The following is a 22,711-nucleotide window of genomic DNA, read 5'->3' on the forward strand; positions in this document are numbered from 1 at the left end:
TCCCTTGCTCTCACCCCGTATCGCGATTGGTCCTTGCATCGGAGTCTGCACTGTGTTGATAAGGAGTTAGAACGGGATGTTGAATTGATAGCTCGAATTTGTTGTTCCGGTCGACTGTGTTTGTGATCTGCCAGTTGCTTTGTAGTGGGTGTTAGTTATAGTATCTATGTGTATGTGTAGTTATTGAAAAAATTTTTGTTAAAGGTGAACAGTAACATAAAGGTTACTAATATTCAAATGGTAAGTTTTCAAAATTGTATATAAAATTAACTATTTATTACTCTTCAAAAGTATTTTAGAAGTTGAAACTATAGAATTCTTAAATAAGACCTCTATTTGCAAAACAACCAATCTCCACCCTGGCAAAATTGCCGTAAATCGTAATTTGTTACCTTGAATATATTACTTCATATCACAATCATTAAGTTTGATCGCTCAAAATTAGTTTTTCATTCTAGTTTCTTGGTTGTTATTAAAATACTCTTATAATTAAAGAAACATATTTGGAGATTGGCTACTTGTAACTAACAAGTGGATATTGGCTATTTTGAAATGAACAGACCAGGATATTGGTTATTTTGTAGTAAAAATACAAATGTTTATGATAACAGTACTTAATATATTAAAATAATTATTAATACCAAAATTCTATACTCTTAAGACTTCTTCGTCGTTGTCATTATCAAGTAGTTCGCGATAAACGTCGTCTTCTTCAGGGATGCTTGGAACATTTTCGTAATGTAGGACGTTTTTGAAATAAGCCAGTTTCGGATCATTTTGCCATTCTTCGCCGTCGTCATTTTCCAGTAGCTTACGTCCTTCAATTTCTCTTTGCTAATAGAATAGAGAAGGCGTGCATTCAATAACATGGCCAAACTCTTTAAAAGCCACAATCTTAATCTGGAGATAAAAGTAAGGCTCCTACGATGTTATATCTTCTCAATATTGTATTACGGAGTTGAATCCTGGACACTAACTGAAGCAATGGAGAAAAAACTTGAAGCCTTCGAGATGTGGCTATACAGGCGAATTCTAAGGATATCATGGACAGACAAGATAACCAACGAGACCGTATTACGAAGAGTGGGCAAAGAAAGAGAGGTGATGTATACCATTAAAAGGAGAAAGTTGGAATATCTCGGACATATAATGAGAAACAACACTAAATACAGATTACTGAAGGTAATCCTACAGGGTAAAGTATTCGGAAAGCGAGGAATTGGGAGAAGGAGAATATCATGGTTGAAGAACCTGAGGAAATGGTTCTCCACAACAACAACGAATCTATTTAAATCATCAGTCAATAAAATAATTATAGCCAGAATGATTGCCAATATTCGGAACGAATAGGCACTGAAAGAAAAAGAAGAATGTTGGCCAAGTTCCCGACTCCTATTTCATGTGGATCAATGTTAATGGTCTTTCTTCCTTTTTTTTTAAATACTTCTAAAAAATTCGATGCTTTTTATTTTGTTTTCTTGATCTTGCCAAACAAATCCTTTTTATTTTCGATATCTGAAAGTGCCAACTATGCAGTGCTTTGACTGTAGACAATGTTTCGGTTTTCCAATCCGTAGAACTTGAAATCCATATCATGGCACTGCAAAGTTGTACTTCATTCATGGATAAAATTATTTGGTTCTTATTCTGGCCTCCTCCGGAAGCCTGTGATTACCGAAGCCACTTGATTAGAGCCCTTGCCATACTCATCCTTTGACTATCCATAGCTAAAACAATTTTCCTTCGTTAATCGGCTGTAAAATATCCCACGACATTTGTCAAGTTATGTACATATAGCTGTCTGCTGCTTGATCCGGGACTTTAGTCAAAGGATCTTCTTCTTAAAGTGCCTATCCGTTCCGGATGTTGGCGATCATCACGGCTATCTTTACTTTGTTTATTGCAGCGCGGAACAGTTCAGTGGTAGTCGTGTTATACCACTTTCGTAAATTTTGAAGCCAGGAAATGCGTCTTCTTCCCGGTCCTCTCTTTCAATTTACCTTCCCTTGGAGAATCAGCTGGAGAAGGCCGTAACGTTCTTGATTTCTCATTACATGTCCTAGATATTCCAACTTTTTAGTTTTGACGGTCATGAGAATTTCACATTCTTTCCCCATTCTACGCAGGACCTCCACATTAGTAACTCTGTCAACCCAGGATATACGTAAGATGCGCCTATAACACCACATTTCAAAAGCTTCGAGACGATTCACAGATGCAACAGTCAGTGTCCACGCTTCCATTCCGTAGAGCAGAACTGTGAATATGTAGCAGTTCAATAGACAGCATTTTGTTTTTAATGATATGTCTCGACTGTTGAAAATGGTTCTCATTCTAACGAATGCTGCTTTTGCTTTTATTATTCGGTGTTTAATTTCTGTTGAGTGGTCCATTGGCTATTTAAATTGGTGCCTAGATATGTATATTGCTCGACTCTTTTGATATTCTGTTGGTTGATTGTAAGTTGAGCATTTAGTATTTGTTTTTTACTAATTGTCATAAATTTGGTTTTCTTTATGTTAAGAGCTAGTCCGTATCTGTTGCTGACTTCTGTTATGCGATTTGTTAATATCTGTAAGTCATTCAGATTATCGGCATAAACTATAGTGTCATCTGCATATCTAATGTTATTCAACCATTCACCGTTTATTAGTATTCCTTTCGCACAACCGTAAATATTGAACAACAATGGAAACAAAATACAGCCCTGTCGTACTCCACGTTCTATTGCAATTTTATCAGTTAACTGGTCTTCTATTTTGATTTTGGCCGTTTGATTATAGTAAATGTTTCTGATAATTCTAAGATCTTTGCTGATAATTCAAATTTCTTGCATTAGAGTCATTAATTTGTCATGTTTTACTCTGTCAAGTCGAAGGATAAAGTCAATAATTCAGGCTTAGATTCTTTCAATAATGCAAAAAAGGCTTTCGATCTAAGCTTGGAAATTCTTTTAGCGGTCATGAGGGATTGCTTCACCGATGGTGTCGTTCCTTTGAGATTTTTTCAGTGAGTGAAAAACATGTCGAATACATGCCCGTCTGTGGCGCCTTAAATGAAATGTTGAATTTTCTATTAAATATCATTCGAAAATATCTTCTTTTACCTGTGTCTCTGGTTTGGCATGAGCATTGTAAATTTTCCAAAGTTTATGAATACTCAGATCACCTGATGCATACTTGCGTTGACTTCGACTCCTACAGTAATGACACTCCACGCATTTTATACTTTTAGTAAATTCGACCACGCTCCTCAGTTTCTCTTTATATAAATGCGTTCGTTTGCCTCCTCCCCTTTTCTCACATGGAAGAAAACTTTCCCTTCTAAAATTGTTCATTATAGATCGGAGTCGGCCTCTTGTGATGCTCAAGGCATTAGGGAAAGTCTTTTGGCAAATGGGTAACTTGCCATCTGGACCTTTTATGAAACACTTTTGACTCCAGTTTTTGGGCAACGTCTGCGAACAAGATTTAACTCTAGGAATTGCAGTATAGAGGTTTCTTGTTTAACTTTCTCTTAATTTTTATGAAAAGCTTTGTAAAATGCCATCACATCCGCAATATTGAGTTTTATGCACTGGTAGGCTCTCCCTTCGTAGGCGTCCCGTTGCATGTTGGCATTTTAATTTCAGCAAGAATAAACTTGACCGCAGTAATAAATATTGACCTTGCTTTTTACGCACTTAGGTCTATGCATCAGAAATTAGGTGAATATCTCCAGGAGTTAAAAGCAAATATTTTACGGCTAAGAAGATTACCGCAATACAGTAGTTCCTAAGAATAGATGCACTCGTATTCCTGGTAGTGGGAACAGGATAGTCTTAAATAAGCCCTTGCAAAAAATTAAACGTTTATTTTAGTTATTCTACACACACTGCTATTATTGACTGCTATTTATTAGACCCTTAAATTTAATGACAACGAAGAAAATGTTTATGAAACAATGACCTACATAATAGATTGTAAAATAAACTTGACGCCCGAACATCGCTTCCAAATAGTACAAATTTATTTTGAAAATTGTGGTTCTGTTCGAAATACGTATCACGTCCATTTTATGGTCAACATAATAGTGCATTAGAGCAAGTAATTCGATTAACCATGGAACGTTTTTGCACCACGTTTACACTAAATGCTAATATGCATACACACACATTTCATACAGTGCGTATAGTTGTTGCTGCTGTAGAGCTTAGCATACAGAAAAACCCTAATCAGTCTATCTGCTATCGTGCACAACAGTTGGATACGTGTCCATCCACTTTATGGAAGATTTTGCGGAAGGATCTTACTTTGCGTGCTTAACAAAATCCAACTCATTCAATCACACAAAAATTGAAGGTGATGTACCTTCATAGCACATAGATTAACTAGCAAGGCATAGATTTGTAGATTCGGTGAGTAGGTCCAAAACGAGATTGCCGTTGATTCCTTTTTTTTTTTATAAACGGATATTGTTTACCGATTAAGCTCTTTTTTGGTTAAATAGCTAGGTCAACAAACAAACGAAACTGCCCTATTTGGAGTTAAGATAAACCTTCTTTCTTCTTCTTCTTCGTCTAGCCATTCACGTCCACATCTGAACATAAGCCTCTTCAAGTCTTCCTTTCCATTGTTTTTTATTGTACGCTACTTGTAGCCAATTTTTCCCTGCAGTCCTTTTCAGATCATCTGTCCATCTCATAGAAGGTCTGCCTCTGGGTCTTTTGTGTTGGTATGGTCTCCAGGTTAAAATTGATCTGTGCCATTTGTTTAGATCGCTCCTAGCTACATGTCCAGCGTATTCCCATTTCAACTTTAATGATTTTTGCACCACATCGGTGACTTTGGTTTTCTGTCTTATCCATGTGTTTGTTTTCTTGTCCTTAAGTGATATACCTACCATTGCTCTTTCTATCGCGTGTTGAGTGACTCTAAGTATATTCATATTCTTTTTTGTGATTATCCATGTTTGTGCCGCATAAGTTAATATCGGAATAATGCATGCATCAAAAACTTTAGATCTAAGATGTAATTGAATTTGTTGATTTCTGAGTATATAGTTCAGTTTACCGAATGCTGCCCAAGCTAACTTTCTTCTTCTTTTTAAACTTCATCTTCATCTTTTTAAACTAAAAAAATTTCTTCAAGATAAACCTAACTTAACATAAATCACTTGACAGCTGCCAAAATGGCCGACAGTTAAAAAGTGTTACCAACTTACATTTCTATACCTCCAAAAAATCACCATTTACTATAATATGTAAAGCTGAATGGTATGTAATTATTGGGATCTAAGTTATTACCATCGAAGAACTTTTATTCGAGTCAAAGTGTGTGCATTAAATTAAAGAGGCATTTTTAATAATAGTGGAAAAGCGAGAACATCAGACCATTTTTTTAAGAATAATGTTAAAATTTTATCGAGCCCTGGAGATGTGCGGTTTATTTAATTTGTTTATGTATATTTATTTATTTATTTATCGTATGGCATACAATAAGAACACATATTTAAAAAGCAATATAAAACATTACATGGAGTATTACAAACGAACATCTAATGCATTAATATAGTCTAAAACATTTTCGGTCGCATTCAGGAACTCGCATTCAGTCGCATTCAGTCAAAAACTCCAGGGAACCGCCTTCGGGGGCATTCTTCAACAATGTGACGGACGGTCTGTCGTTGCGCACCACAGTCACACTCCGGAGTAAGGGCTTTTCCTCAATTATGTAAGCTGTCAGCACATCTACCGCTTCTTATTCTTATTCTGTTTAGCGTTGTCCATGTACTCCGGGTCAGTTCAAAGCCTGGCGGTTTCTGATCGATACAGGCCATTTGCTGTGCTTTCTGTGGTGAGTCGCGCCCCCATTGTCTTCTCCAAGCGTTGGTGAGGTCGAAATGTTCCTGATGTAAGGAGGTGGCCCTTAACATGACAGGATATCTGGAGCGCAGTCTGTTCATTTCGATATCACGCCTATCATGGTGGATGGGTAGTTGATGGTTAGACTGGATTTTTCGATATTTTCTGAGAAGGGAGTGACTTCTTCGTAGTTTCGGCGGTAGAATGTAACTCAGGATGGGAAGCCAATAGTTGGGTGTTGGTCTAATTGTACCTGAAATCATTCACATTGTCTGGTTTAATTGGGTGTCAATAATCTTCGTGTGTTTGCTATTGAGCCATAATGGGGAAGCATATTCAGCTGTCGAGTATACAAGTCCGATAGCAGATGATCTGAGTACGGAGGCTGAGGACCCCCATGTGGTACCACATAGCTTTTGGATTATATTATTTCGCGTTTTCAGTTTTGCTGCCGTTCTTTGTAGGTGTTCTTTAAAACTTAAAGTTCTGTTAAGAGTCACTCCAAGATATTTTGGTGTTGAGTTATGAGTTAGTAGTCTGTCTTCAAAGTGAACGGACAGTTTTTTGTTGGCTTGGGCATTATTTAGATGGAAACAGCACCCTTCGGTCTTCGTCGCATTAGGCCGTAGCCTCCATTTGCGAAAGTATTCTCCCATAATGGCAAGGTCATCCGTTAGTATTGTTTCTGTAACTGCCATGTTATTATGTCTTGCTGCAATGGCCCAGTCGTCAGCGTAGCCAAATTTCTGCGAATTTGTCCTAGGTAGGTCCGCGATGTATAAATTAAACAGTAAGGGTGCCAAAACAGATCCCTGTGGCAGTCCATTGCTGAGCTTCATTTGGACATTTTTTGAGTTGCCCATTGTGACTTGGAAAGGTCTGTCGGTGAGCATGCTATCAATGAGTCTAGTTATCTTTTGACACGGGATGGCACGGATTAGTTTGCAGATTAGTCCTTGTATATGTATATGTATATGGTGCTTAATGAGATCAGGTGAAAAATCATCGATAATGATTAATTTTTAGAATAACTCGTAAATGTTTGATTTTGGCGAACCAATTATGACATGGTTCAATAAGAAAAACATTAGAGAATGTATCTGCAAGAATGTTATCGACCGCATATTTCTTCCAACAAAGATTTCATCCTTGTTTTTAATAATGAAATGAACCCTTTAAAAGACATAGAAGATCTAAAATATTTATACAGTTATTTAAAATTGTTGCAACTTGTAATACATTCTTTATATACTATTCTGGTTCTTTATTTATATACTTTTTCATTATTATTGTGTGGTTTCCGTGAGTTTCTATGTCACCTGTCTTCATTACGTTATAATTTTTGCCTAATTTTATTCATATTGTAAGTTCCTTTTGTGTTATATAGTATTTTGTAGTTGTCAAATTATGCTTATAAAATTATGTTAAATACTGTCAAATTTTCTATTTTTTTTTTCATAATAATGCCCAATTAACATCACGTAATTGAAAAGGAAGTGTTCGTTGTGCTTTTCATGCTTCTTTACATATTTTCTATGGTTATTTCCATAGTCTTATTTCTTTTCTACGTTCTCTTCTTGCTTCTCTTATAAAATTTTAAAAACAACAAATTAGTATCGTAAGTATAATAACAAATATATTTTCTAGCCAATGTTAACTCATCCGAATATATCCAGTCCGACGGAGTTGGACTGGAGCATGGACGGGGAAAATACAGACGTTAGCACATCTTCTTCGCCGAATGGTACCAAATCACATCAAAATCACGATCAAGACTCGCTTTCCGAAGACGACGATTTTTCCGATGAGTTCTCCATAATTGATAGCGATGATGAAAAGCGGATAGAAAGGCACCAGGCACATCAGCTTGTTCCCGTAAGTTCAAAATCTTATTTATGTAAAATAATAAATTATCTAGCGGCATGGAGAGAAGCAGCAGCAAATTATTAAAGGTTATTAGCGAAGATTACAGTATACAAAACAAGATTTTACAAACTATTTCTTTGTGTATAAAATAATACACTGTATCAGGTATATTAATGTATGTATGTATTGTCATACTTTTTCTTTTCCAACCAAAGAAAAATAAATAAAAAAAAAATCCATCGAAATAAAATTTTAAGAAATCATAAACAAAAAGGTATATATTAATTTAAGATAAGATTTAGTGACGATAAGAATAGAAATTTGTTTGGCAAACGACCTGTTTCCGTTGCAAACAAAATTATCAAAAAACCTTTGTTTAGAATTAGAAGACATTTTACCTGTAAATGAATCTCTTCATTGTTTGTAGAGTCGAGTATTAAATGACCATATTCTAATCTTTTGAAATATGTATAAATGATGTATTGAAAAAAACCAATTTTAAAGTAAGCAATTTAGTTTTCTCTGAAACCGAAATTAGGCTTCTCCAATATCATAGTAAACGGTCGTTTTTAAATGGGAATTTGGGAGTCGATGATGAGACAGGAGAAGTCAGTCATATTTTGGTCATCGAAAGGAAACAGTCGTGTGTCTCAAGATAGGGTTTAGTTCGTGAGTTTGGATACCGGCGTAACGAAAAGAAGTGAATAGTTTGAAGAAGGAGATAATAAGTAGATTAAAAGAGGTCTTTGTATCTACCGTGAGCATTTCATAAAGGATATGTGAAAATATTCTTACGGCATCAAGTTGACAAAAGGAGGTCCTAGTGTCATAAATAAGTAGCGGAGTTTGGAGAAGTGAATCAGGTGTTTTTTGTGTAGTCTGAAGGAGGTTTGCAGAGACGTAAAGAAGGAGCCGAGGTGACAAAGAGGGGAGATCACATCTTTGAGGAGACTGGACTTTTCTGGGTATGTTCTAACATACAACTCAAGAAGAAAATAAACTGTAAGTGTTTGTACCATTAAATTTTATATCTGTGAAGGATCGTTTCGACATCATGGTCATTAGCATTAAAATTTAAGAACTGAGGTTTTGTTAGGCTAATCAAAAGTTTAAAGTTTTGTGGTTTCTTTTTTTTAAGTAAAGAAAATTTTAAGTAAAATTGGTTTTTCACGTAATATAAATGTATGTAGCTTTATAATCTTATTATCATAAAATTTGATTTATTTTCTTGTATGCTGATTGATAAGATAACGACAGAATTTAATAATTGTTTTATTCGTTCATATAAAATAAAGAAACGTAAATCTTTGTAATATAATATATTTGTATTATTATCCTTTTCTTCTCTATCCCGATAAAAGACAACTAGAAAATCTTTTGAATCCATCGAACACAGGTAATATAAGGATTATTTTACCTTTGATAACAAATAAGTTATAATTCCTTTTTATTGGCTCAATAAACTTAGTTTGAACTCTAAGTATATTATGAGGTATATTACATTCAATCCAAATATTAGCAAAATAAAAATATACAATTAAAAATGGTTTTAGAACTTTTAGGTCACTTTTAGAAAATAAATATCTAAGTAAATAGGTATCGTGTGTCCAATTCTTAGTCGAGATATCACCAATTGGTCTCTTCTGTTTCAAGTTAAAGTTTTACACGTTGTAACATCATTTTTTAAATCGCTTTAATTATGTTTGAAAAGAATTTCTACTCCTTTTTCAACTTGCACAAAAATTTGATTCATCATATACGTTTTTATGTCTCTCGTGGTAGCGTTCCCAAGGCATTCTGCTGAGGAATTTGTTTCATCTGCAATTGGTTTCATTTAACAATATAAGAGCAGCTTCTTTGATCGTTTTCCTTTTACCATCTGTTTCTTTTAGGACTACACATGAATCTTTTCATTGCACTCTATTTTTTTATTGATTGATTGATGTTCAGTTATTTTAACATTTATTGGTCTTGATGTTTCACCTAAATAGAAATTTTCGCATTCATAAGGTATTTTATAAATACAACTCTTTGTTCTTTAAAATGCTGAAATGTTGAATTTATTTCCTGTCCTTTTAAGTTTTCCGATCATTCTTTTATGTATGGTATTATTTTCCTCAAGTCGTGTCTTGTAAATGTTATAGGATCCTGTTCTAAGATCCTGGTCATCGAACTGCTAGAAAGCTCGATAACATCTTTTATGCGCCTATATAAACATGATTTCTGTTATTGAATGGGTCGATCTTAATTTTATCATCAACTAGCTTATATTTGGTGTAGTAAAATATATGGTGATTCGCTTTATATCATCCATCCAGCTAGTCGGTGGTCGTCCTCTGTTTCGATATGCTTCTTGTCTTGGTCCCCATTCAAATATGTGGTGATTCGCTTTATATCATCCATCCATCTAGTCGGTGGTCGTCCTCTGTTTCGATATGCCTCTTGTCATGGTCCCCATTCAAATATGTGGTGATTCGCTTTATATCATCCATCCATCTATTCGGTGATCGTCCTGTGTTTCGATATGCCTCTTGTCTTGGTCCCCATTCAAGAATTCTTCTGGTCGATCTATCATCCGTCAATCTGGCAACATGTCCGGCCCAATCTCATTTAGCCTTCCCTATTTTTTTCACTGCATTATAGCTTAAATTTATAGTTATAATAAAATACAATTGTACAAGTAAATAAAAAATATAAATCAGAAATGCGCAATGTTTTGGCCATTTAATTTTGACACTGATTTGACTACCCTTTTTATGTACTACATATATCAGTAATTGTTAACAATCAGCTTTCTATTATAGCAAGAAAACTTTAACCACTAGCGTATCGTCTTTGATAATGCTTGCTATAATCGTAGACAAAACGCCAGAAAGAAATAATTCCAGACTGTGCCCATAGACTCGGAAAATACCGCATCATTTAAAACAACGCTGCTGGTGAAAATTTATATTAATTGATCCGCTTCTTACCATAATATTTCGTCTTCAGGTGTCGTTAGAAGTGCCAGTGAAAGGAGTAGTCAAAAAAATATTTACAAATAGCAGAGAGCGATGGAGACAACAAAATGTTAGCGGTGCCTTTGCGGAACTGAGAAAGTTGGTACCAACTCATCCTCCAGATAAAAAGCTGTCGAAAAATGAGATTCTTCGCATGGCGATAAGGTAAATGTTCATTAAAAATTTAATACTTTATTTTGTTATAAGGATAATTAGATGGCCATATCTTGTCGCTAAGGAATACGCTGACAATTCACATAAATATTTTTTATCTCCTCCTAAACGTGCCTATTTTCTTATGGTGTTAATAAGCACGTTAACCCATTTTAATCTATTCACTCCAGCTCTCAATAGATCAGTTACTGTAAGGGGCACTGCAATGAGACGGAAAGGAGGAGAAAAAGTGGGCACTGGGTCCACAAACCACATACCCAGTGGCTAAAAATTTTGGGTATTTTTAGGTATTGTCTGAACCTACAATAGAATGGATTAAAAACTGCATTGAAAATGCATCTGATCCAAAAGCAAGAGCGAAAGGAAAATTAATTTTGTTTCAAATATCTTCTTTTGAAAATCTTTTAATTTTATTATAGTATTAGAGATCTTGAATTTTATTTTTATTCTACAGGCTATGGATTTAAAAATATAAAAAAGCAAATATATACCCGAAACCTCAAACTCAATATTTTTCTTATAACTTAAATGTTTTTTCGCAGACAACTTTTCAGAAAAAAACATACAGAACATGAGATATGCTAAATTAAAATTGGATGATAAACAAAAAAGTTATTGCAAAATGAACAACAAAATCGCTTAGTTAAAAAAAAGTTATAAGCAAAATATGAGTTTGACGTTTTGATAATTCAAAAATAGTTTCACTAAAAAATTTATGATTCCTTAGATGAACGTCTTTTTATAATATCTCATACTACACATTTCAATTATTAAACCCATCGACATAGTTGTGTCGAGTAAAAAACTAACTGAATTGGCCTAGTAGACGAATGTCATTATAACTTTATTGTTTAGGATTATGATTTTATGTTATTGTCATTTTTATAGATTCTTTAATAAAATTGAAATTGACAATACCCAAAAACTGGACTAAATATAAATCACCTATAAATGTGGGAATGTTAAGATATTGGACTGAAAGTAAACTTGTGGTGTATCATCCACTTACCACTAACCAATTAATGTATTAGCTTGCAATACTACTTGTTATAAACACGCCCAATTTTTCTCTCAAACAAATCACCTATCGATAATAAAGCTGTTATACCTCCTATTCTAATTGTTTTGGGTGTTATCGTGATGCTTTTTTGTGACCATGTAGTATTTACTAGTTTTTATATACATATACATTAATTAGGCTAGTATTTGAAGTTGTTTTGGAGAATAAAATTTACAATTTATCGAGGAATGGAACACAAATAAATTAAATTTGAAATATTTTCCTCTCATTTGAAAATTTTGTCATTTTTGTACGTAAAATGTAGAAATAAAATATTTGAATATATAAAAATAGTATTTTTTTATATAATGTATTTTATATAGCCCATTTTATTATGAATATTAAAGAATTTGGAAATGCTCAGAGTACAAAAATATCAAATCAAAGAATTGAAGGAGGGATGGGAACATAAATCGAACCTTAAACTATCAAACCTGAACTCTTTATTTTATTTTTGAAGGAGGGACGTTTCTACTCCCATTTTATTTATTTTTAAATGCATATTTACAATCTACTCATAAACACATTGAGTAATTAGTAAATGGGATGACAATACTGACTTGATTTAGGTACCGTCCAGTGACGTCTCCATTTTCACCTATGTAAACAGGTCTTCTGGCCAAGTCCTCTTCAGTCTTCGTTCCTCCCTTGATTGCTAATATAATTTACTGATAATTTGGCTGCGGTGAGTTGAATTAAAAATTTTGGCCTTGTTTTTGTGTTTGAAGGATTGCTACAGCCTCAGAGTTCTACGCCGTAAGTCCATATTGGTTTTAGTATGATCTCCTAAAGCATTATTTCGTTCTGCAATGACAGTTGTGACTTTCTGCCAAGTAACCAATTCATGTTTTAATTTTTTATTGAGCTGAGTTTTTTTGGCGATATTGTGTTGCTTCCAGATGAGCTTTCAGTCCAAATGCAACCCAAGATATTTACAACGTCTCTAGCAGGAATGAAGGTATTGTTTAGACTAACTTGTGAACAAGTGTGTCTTCTTGTTGTAAATGTGATCTGAGCTGATCATTTGTTATTGACTTTAATTTTTCATTTTGTCAACCATCAACCAATTCTCTAATGTATGCAAGAAATTTTTAAGCTTTTCAGATGCCATATTTGGGTCTTTGTTTGAAACAAAAACTAAATCGGCTGTATCATCGAAAAAGTCACCACTGTGACGTCATTTGTAATAATTATGTCAGCTGTAAAGATTAGGTACAGGAAGAGACCGAGGACACTTCCCTGAGGGTTGGATTGAGTGATAGGCTGAGAAATCATTGTTGATTTTTACTTGGAACGACCGTTCGTAAATATAGGACTTCAGGATAAGTCCTCTTATTATAATTCTATATGCTCTATCCTGTTGAAGTTGGTAGCTGTGGAATACAATTTTATTCTCTTACATAGAGCTTACCAGATTCCTGTATGTTTCTGGACCTAAGGCATTTATTTTTACTACACTATCTGGGAATGTTTGTATAGTTAATTTCAGCGTAGATAACCGCTGTCAGTGAGTTAATCATTGCCATTTAGTCGGTAACTCCGTAGACATAGATTGAACTTGGCCTTTGATGTTTTAATAGAGTAGTTGATGTTTGGTTTTCAGTATTGTTGTTGATAGTTTGGTCTCTTGTTCTTCTAGTACTTGGAATCTGTTGCTTGTTGTGATTTGTGTATTTTGCTCAGTAGGTCTGTTTATTTGTGGTTTCTTTCTTTTTTTTGGAAAAATGTTCATTTGAATGACTTTTCATGATTTCTTCGCTGTAGAGATGACTGCTGTAGAGAGTAATTTGGGTCTTCGACAGTATACTGACGATGTTGTATTTGATTTGAATAAGTGTAGAAGGGTGCTGGATTTGTATTAACTTGAGCCTGTGCAGGTGGTTGTGACTGAAGGTTAAATTGATTAGCAGAAGTGTTAGAGAAGGGTTGTACGTAGTTTTGATGGTACTGTGACATATGTACCGATATTGGATTTGGCTGTTTTAGAAGTATGTATGATGTTTGCATCCCTGGCATTGGATATGATTGTTAGTTGACTGGATCAGTCTGCTGCTTAATATTTAATCCGGCTGCCTTTCCTGTCGGGAATATTTTTGGTGTAAGGAATTAAATTAATTAATGATTAAATTTTTATCCTTTTGTGTAGTTGGTTCTCTTCCATGAGAACATTGACAACGACTGTCAACTGTTTTAGTTATTTTGTTTTTAATTAGCTGTGAATTTATTTTTATGTAACGATTTCATGAAATTCTGTTACATTAAGATTTGCAAACAGAGAGTAGATATTGCATTTACAGTTTTACAAATTATTAAACTGTTGATTTGTGAGTTATTTGATGATTTCGATAACATTAGGAATAGTTGTTGTTAACCATATGATGGTTCAACTGCACAATTCTACTCCCATTTAACCATAATGTTTAGTTCATAAACTCATTTTATTCACTTCATCTTCTAGTTGGGGACATGCTGCTGATAGAAAAGGCATTCACGCACCAAACATTCAAAAATCATTTTAGGCCATAATAACAAAAATGCTTTCTCCAATGTAATAAAAATTATACTGAAATGATGGCATCTGCTAAGGTAAAATGTTCCGAAATCAAAATAAGCTTTCGTTGGGATATTTGGGTGAGAACTATTCCAGGGGAATACCAGTAGGTATGGATGGTGAAGTGATTGTTGTGAAAAGTAATAGTTTTAAGAACCTAAAATCGGTATTATAAAGTAATGGAGATAAAGACGCATACTGTTAGAATTGGGTTTGGAAGGAAGTGAGTGGTATATTGTGTGATAGACAAATTTCAATAAAGTTGAAGGGAAAATCCTATAAAACTGCCATAAGATCAGCTATGACGTATGAAACTAAATGTTGGACAGTTAAAAACAAAGACTAACAACGAAATGTGTCACAATTAAGATTAGATGGATGAGCGAAGTGACAAAAAGGATAAAGTTAAGAGTTAGTATATTATGAGTAGTCCAGGGTTGGCATCAATTTATGCCAAATTGAGATAACATAGGTTAAGATGGTTTGGATATGTTCAACGTCAAGGCATTAATCACCCAATACGAAGAATTGCTGATCTGCGGTGTCCTGGAAGGAATGGGAAAGGAAGACCAAGAAGACCTGGGGAGACGCTTAGGCAGGACGTGTCAGTAAAGGGGATGGATAATAATGTAAGAAGTGAGATAACTGCATCTTTTTATACTGCTGTCTAAATGAAACTTCTAGTGTACGGTGAACGTATTGAATTAACAAATATAAAAACAGCAGTTATAAAAGAAAATTTCTCGACGATACAGAATATTATATCTTTTCAGATCATCCACCCACTTCATGTGATATTTCCTCCTTCTTTTTTGCATGACAGTGTAAAGTTTACAAATTAGTTTTTGTATTCAGTGCAAATTAAACTTGAAATAATGTATTACTGGTTGCATACTTAATAGTAACGAATTATCAAATAATCTTTGTAAAAAGCTTGAACTAAAAATTCAGAACATACCTACATGAGCATATAATTTATATATTTATTTAACCATTGATAGCATGATTAATACAAACTCTTGATGACAAGTTTATGTATAAATACACTTGTTATTTATAAAAACTAATTTTTCATTTTTTTTCGAGAACTTTTCATGTCGTCCTCGTAAACAATAGTTGCACAAAAATACTTTCGATAAAGAATTTGTTTATACAATTAATTTTCGTTATCTTTCAGGTATATTCGTCTCCTTACGAACGTCCTCGAATGGCAGCACAATAACTCCAACAATTCCATCCAAGTGTGCGTCAAAGCGGAAGACGTGGTCGCCATTTCCAATCACACTCGACTCATTCCCGGTTTACACACTCTCAGAACTAGGGCAAGACTTCGTCGGCACAACAATCTGACTAATCACCAATTTCCTATTTGCGACCGCAACGGAAACAATCTTTTAATGATTGCGCCCAATAATCACTTACCGCACCGGAGATGTCTGGAGTTCCGACACGGAAGGGTGAAATTAGAAAATAAGGAAAAAGACGAGGACGATTTGAAAGAGAATGTGAAAATAACTGAAGAAAAGTGAAACACTATCATCTATTTGACTATAGTTGTTTTTATTCTGTGTAAAATCGTAAAAGATTGTCTTCGGTCTTCAATTCTATTTACCAGGGATGATCAGAAAGTAATAATTCAAGAATTACGTAAGACCTAGGGATTCTTTTAAAAAAATTACGTGTAGAAAGATTCCTAATTTGGTTCTTAAACTATTATCTTATGGTATTTTTTATTAACTATTATAATAATGATAAAGATTTATGTAAACCTAAAAAATAGTCTAAAAACATGAAGTAACATGTAGAAGACGCCGGTATATAACAGCTGTGTCCAGGTTTTAACAATGCATTAAGCTCAAGGTTAAATTTTTGAAGAAATGCTAATATATTTTAGACTACTTGTAAATTGCATGAAAAACCGTTAAAGTAAAAGTAATAAATGAAGCAAAACTCAACACAAAACATAGACTAGTAATAGCGGAACTAATAGGAACATCAGATATTTAATTATAGCCCTAATAGCACATGAACGTCCAGTGGACGTCCATATTACGTCCTTCCCGGACTTTAAGGACGTCCCTGGAACGTCGGCTTTGGTCCCAAGGATATCCTTTTATCGTCCTAAGCAGACGTTAATTAGTCCTTAATCGAACATTTATAAGACGTCCGGTGGACTCACCTGACGGACTTTTGGGATACCCCTCGGATGTCCATTAGATGTCATAGTACGAAATACTAAAAGTGGCGTCATCCTATTCATATTAGGAATGTATTTTTGAAAATAAAAAAACAGTTTAAAGAATTTAAATTTATTATTACATATTACTACATGCTACATTAGATATTATACATTTATTTATTTATATTTGTTTCCATAAATAAACAAATCCACTGTCAAAATTATACAAAAATGCAACATTATGGAAATATACAAGTACAAATTTATTTATACAAAGTATCTTTTTGCATTTTGTGTTTCAGTACTTCAAATACTACCTAACGCTATTGATACATACACACATGTCCAAAAGTTTGGAATACGTACAAATAGTATATCTACGCCTATGGTGGTTTTAAAACTGTTGTTGATATTTATTCTATAGCGTTTTTAAATGAAAATGATAAAAAATTTGAATCATTTTTGTATGATTTTGGTCAGTTTCAACTGATTAGCGTATTTACACATTATTTCAGTCTTTGTTTAAATTTGAATTGAGCCTTTTAAAAATGCTTAAAAACGTGATATCTCATTTTTACAGATCCAGAGTAATTGCTTTGTTACAACAGGACTTTAGTCAAAGTTATATCGTGAATATTGCTGATGTTACTCAGAGTGCTGTATCGAAAATAAAAAAAATTCGAAGATACAAATGACGTCAAGGATCGTCCCAGAAGTGGTAGAAGTCGATGTACAACAGCAGCACAAGACCAGCAAATAACATTGATAGCTCGTAGAAATCGTCTGGAATCTACAAGTGGTATATCCAGAGAAATTTCTAGGCTTCAAGAACTGAATATTTTACGGCAAACAATAACACGCAGACTAAATGCGGTAAATTTGTATCGTAGAAGACCGCTACGTGTTCCCAAACTAACCTACCAACACAAAATAGTAAGGTTGCAATGGGCTAGAGAAATAGTGCATCATGGTCCTAACTGGAATAACGGGATGTTCTCTAATGAGTCAAAAATTGGCTTGGTATCTGGTTCGCGAAAAACACTGGTTTGGAGGGCCCCAGGACGACAAGCCCGACTAGAAACAGCCCAACCGCGTGTCCCATTTGAAGGTGGCAGTATTATGGTTTGGGGTGGTATTATGAGTGGTACACGGACGCCACTGCTGGTTCTGGAGAGAAGAGTCACTGGTGCTGTGTACATCGAGGAAGTTTTAAATCCTGTCCTACGTCTATTCCGAGGGGCGGTAGGTGATGAATTTGTGTTTATGCATGACAACGCACCTCCTTATCGAACAGCAGCAGCACAAAATTCTCTGGAAGAAGAAGGAATATGTACATTACAGTGGCCCTCGAATTCCCCTGACATGAACGTTATTGAACATGCTTGGGACATTCTCAAAACACGCATCAAGAAGCGAAACAATCCCCCTATTACACTTCGAGAACTGAAAGATGCTGCTCGTAAAGAATGGGAAAGAATTCCGCAAGCCCAGCTCGACCAGTTAATCGGCAGCATACCAAATCGCCTATAGGCATGCACACAGGCCAATGGAGGAAATACTAATTATTAGTTTTATTAAAAATTATTTTTTTCTATACTAATTTATTTTTAAATGTAAGTTCTACATTGTACGTTTTTCACTCCAAGAGAATAAATAATTTCTTTGCATATCGTTTATCTGCTTTTGAGATTTATTTAGTATTGTTGAGAATTGAAACAAAATGATGTTTAACTATTCAGAACAGTTTATATATAAAAATCAATAAAAAGATGAAATATTCCAATATTCCAATCTTTTGGACATATGTAAGTTAAACAAATCTTATATTTGAACCACAATTAGTTCTACGATGACGAAGATGGAAATGTGAATTCTGACGCCGTAAACAGGGAGGAATATGAAAACAAATTAGCTGAAGCAATTTAGGATATCGGATTATTTCATTAACAAGTTTAAAAATAAAGATTAATTCAAAGTTAACTCTTCTGGTAAGAAGGGAATCCAGATTCATGAAATTTATCCTACCAGAATAAGAATATGGTCTACAGTCTACACAATTTACAAGAACACTATATATTATATAGTAGATGAGTCTTCTACAGCTAGCGCCGTTTCTCGCATCCTAATTCTCTGGCGGTCATTGCATCTTCTACATATTTTTTCTATTATCTATTATGTCTAGGTCAATTTCCATTTCTCTCCTAATGTCTACGTTCCTTACCCTATCAAGTCTAGTATGCCGGCAACATCATTTTCAATAGTCCATTTCCATTGCCTTAATTTTTTTTGAAAATTAATGTATATTCACAAATTGAACAAATTAATTTCAGATTAAGTTAATTATACATTACTTATTGTGGATAAATCATCATTCAAAAGCGTGAATTTAAACATGTGAATTTCAGGTGCAAGGTGCCATAGTCTTAATGAATCTCGCCTCAAATAGAAGAATATGTATTTATTTCTTCTTCTTCTTCTTTTTATACTTCTTCTTCCTCTTTAAAAGCAATTCTGATTGTTCATTGGCGGATTAATACCTCTATGGAAGGTTGCCACTCCATCTTTTGCGTGGTTGTCCGATATTTTTTCTGCCAATTGGTGACTTATCTCTTGCTATTTTAATGACACAGGTTTCCTCTATTCTGCTTATGTGGTTATTCCATTCTTTTTTTTTCTATTTTGTGTCCATTTATTTAGACATTGTACATTACATTTTCTTCTAATGTCTTCACTTCTCTTTCGATCTCCCAGCATATTTCCTGTAATTCATCTCAGTACTCTCATCTCTGCCGTTTCCAGTAGAATTTGCGTTGTGGCTGTGTCGGGTCTTATTTTTGAGGCATATGTTAATATTGGTCTCACACTGGCCTTATAAATTCTTGATTTCAGCTCAGTGTTAATGTATCTGTTTCGCCATATAGTGTTATTAAGGCATCCTGCAAGTCTATTTGCTTTTTGTACTTGATCTCTCACTTCTTTGTCTAGGTCTCCATAGCTAGATAGTGTAATTCCCAGGTATTTTATTTCCATTACTTGTTCAATACTGATGCCATCAATTTCTATTTTACATCTGGTTGGTTCTTTGCTGACTACTATTGTTTCAGTTTTCTGAGATGAGATTGTCATATTAAATTCGTTTGCTCTTATGTTAAATCTGTGGACCAGTCTTTGCCGACTATCTTCATCTTGGGCTATCAATATTGCGTCGTTTGCGTAACAGAGTGTTTTGATTTCTTTGTTTCCCATTCTGTATCCTCTTCCTTTGTTAACGGTTTTGATGATTTCATCCATGATCAAATTGAAGAGCATGGGGCTCATGAATCCCCTTGTCTTATTTCGCTGCCTATTTATATAGGGTCTGTAAGTTTTCCATCTATTCTGACTTTCATTTTGTTGTTTTGGTAGATGTTTTCCATAGTTTTTATAATACTTAGGGGAACTTTTCTATTATACAGAAGATGGATTACATCTTTGAGTATAACTCTGTCAAACGCTTTCTTTAGGTCAACCCGACACAGAAATGCTGGTTTTTTTTATGTCTAATGACCAAATAAGCAGTAATTATACTTCGTCACATAAAAACAAAAATAACTGTATCCATAAAATATATGGCCACGTCTAATACGACAAATATTCATTTATATCTCATCTGTAGTTCTTGAAGCAACCTCAGTTAACGATAAGTTTCATCGCCTGTATGAGCGATGAAGCGATAGTGTAAATTCTCAAATGTACCTTAAATTTATTTACGTTTACATATTACAAACTTTTTAAAATCTTGGCTATATGTGTGTCCTCAAATGCTTTTTTTTGCTTTTTCTCTAGCCAACTATATTTTTTAATCATATTATAATTTTATTACTGATCAGCTTCTTAAGGCTTCTCCTAACAAAATTCGTCATTGGTCTCCTCAGCAATTTTGGAAAGCTCATTAACCTAAAATATAAACCAACATGTAACAGTAATCTAACTACTCCACAAACTTGATCATCCATGCTTAATTATTTTAGCTTAACCTAGGTATCTAATAAAAAAAGTTATCATCAGCTTTAATAAAAATATAAACCAACATTTATAAGTTCAACAGCCTCTGTTAAAAAATCAATCAAATACTCATTTGCATCTTTTGGTTTCTCATAACCATGGTAAATGCCTATTAAATCTACAATTTTTGAATCTATAAATAAATTACACAAAATAATTTGTCAGTGTGATTCCATCAAAATTCACACAAATTTCTATTGTTTCTTTGCGAAGATAAAAAACTTTTGAAATTTGAATCATATAGATCAGAGTATTTTTAAGACCAAAGTGGAAATTTTTCCAAGGAAAAAGTCTTTAAATTTTAGTTCTCTGGGTAAATCTTGCTGTAACTACTTGTTTCCTACTTCTCAAGTAAGATTGGATCCAATTCGAAGATATACCTCGAATTCCGTAGAAATTTAGTTTTTTTATCAAAAAACTAAATTTTTGTAGTAGTCACAAAAAACAGTGGCAGTGTAAAGATTGTCTAGCGCTTGGTAAACCTCATGTAGTACAGAAAATATAGCATCACTGGTACATTTATTAGATAACAAACCGAAGTGTTTTTGTGATAAAACGTTGTTTTCAACGAGAAAGCACATAAGTCGGGTTTTTATAAGTTTCTCAATATTTTTGTATAGTACCGGTAGTAAGGTAATAAGTCTATAATTGCAGTAAAGTTTAGATAATATAGAAATGCTACATGAAAATATTATTAGAATAATATTACTTATGATGTATGCTTACTTATGTACTAGTTTATTTAATAGATATCAGCCAGATATTGTCTAATTGCTTAAAAATTGTCAATACATAATCTTATTTGGTCACTACCACCACAGTGGTAGTAACCGAATAAGATTGGACCACAGTGTCCAATCATTGTCAGTGTATAATGCTAATCCAGAAACTATGTCAAGTTTTAAAAACAGAAACATATGGAAAATAGTTTTAGTTGAAGCTAAAACAGAAAAATGCCATTTTTATCTTCACACTAAACAGTTTTAGGTTTGATTATATTTCATTTCTATACTAGACTAATAAATACAGTGCTTAAAAATGCTGTCTAGAAGAATAAAACTAAAACTACCTCAACAACAGCAAATTAACTTTTCCCTTTTCCAATGTATCTGTATTAAAATTTGATATGTACCCAAATACTGATTTATCTCTTTAAATACATCCGATCTCATAAGCGTAAGGTTTTGTGTTTTTAATTTGTTGTATTATTGTATAAGAACTAATTGTTAATTATTTATTGATTTTATTATATAAAATATTAAAATTTTTTTTAACATTTCATTTATTTACAATCTGTAATAATGATAACAATAAGTAAATTAAAAAGGTAAAAGAAATAATAAATTAGACTTACTCACAATCAATTTAATTTAACTAATCAGACGACCGGTTTCGCTTTCTACAATATGCAAAGCATCTTCAGGTCACGATACAAAGTTAAATAAATGCTGAAAATAATAAACCCATATTAGGGTGTTGTCTAATAAAGATAAAACAAAGATAGGTGATATAAATTATATAAATTACAGTAATTATGCCAATATTACATGTCTGTGGTTTTTCAAAATGAATAAAATGTTTAAGCTGACAAGGTAAGACCCACAAATTGGTAAAATAGTCTATTAAACTGTAATGAATTAATAAATAAACAAATAAATAAAACATTACTTACATGCCGGTACTCTATTAATTGATGTTTATTTGTTTATTTATTAATTCATTACAGTTTAATAGACTATTTTACCAATTTGTGGGTCTTACCTTGTCTGCTTAAACATTTTATTCATTTTGAAAAACTACAGACATGTAATATTGGCATAATTACTGTAATTTATATAATTTATATCACCTATCTTTGTTAAAATGTAGAATAGAGAAGGCTAGGAGTGCATTCAATAACATGGCCAAACTCTTTAAAAGCCACAATCTTAATCTGGAGATAAAAGTAAGGCTCCTACGATGTTATATCTTCTCAATATTGTATTACGGAGTTGAA

General features: G+C 33.5%; 1 protein-coding gene across 1 annotated transcript; it reads left to right on the plus strand.

Moving 5' to 3' along the window:
• The first annotated feature begins 126 nt into the window (after positions 1 to 126).
• LOC140444122 (uncharacterized) lies at positions 127 to 21,977 on the plus strand. Its single transcript, XM_072535793.1, has 4 exons — positions 127 to 240; positions 7,490 to 7,717; positions 10,700 to 10,872; positions 15,670 to 21,977. The coding sequence occupies exons 1-4, from the start codon at positions 238 to 240 to the stop codon at positions 16,019 to 16,021; spliced, it is 756 nt and encodes a 251-aa protein (XP_072391894.1). The 5' UTR covers positions 127 to 237; the 3' UTR covers positions 16,022 to 21,977.
• The last annotated feature ends 734 nt before the right edge of the window (positions 21,978 to 22,711 follow it).

Source organism: Diabrotica undecimpunctata, chromosome 6, assembly GCF_040954645.1.
Source record: "Diabrotica undecimpunctata isolate CICGRU chromosome 6, icDiaUnde3, whole genome shotgun sequence".
NCBI lineage: Eukaryota > Metazoa > Arthropoda > Insecta > Coleoptera > Chrysomelidae > Diabrotica > Diabrotica undecimpunctata.

Bases quoted from the DNA above. Each gene is read 5' to 3' on its own strand.
- LOC140444122 (XM_072535793.1), top strand. The intron at 7,718-10,699 runs GTAAGTTCAAAA...TTTCGTCTTCAG, and splicing joins AGGCACATCAGCTTGTTCCC to GTGTCGTTAGAAGTGCCAGT. The intron at 10,873-15,669 runs GTAAATGTTCAT...GTTATCTTTCAG, and splicing joins ATTCTTCGCATGGCGATAAG to GTATATTCGTCTCCTTACGA.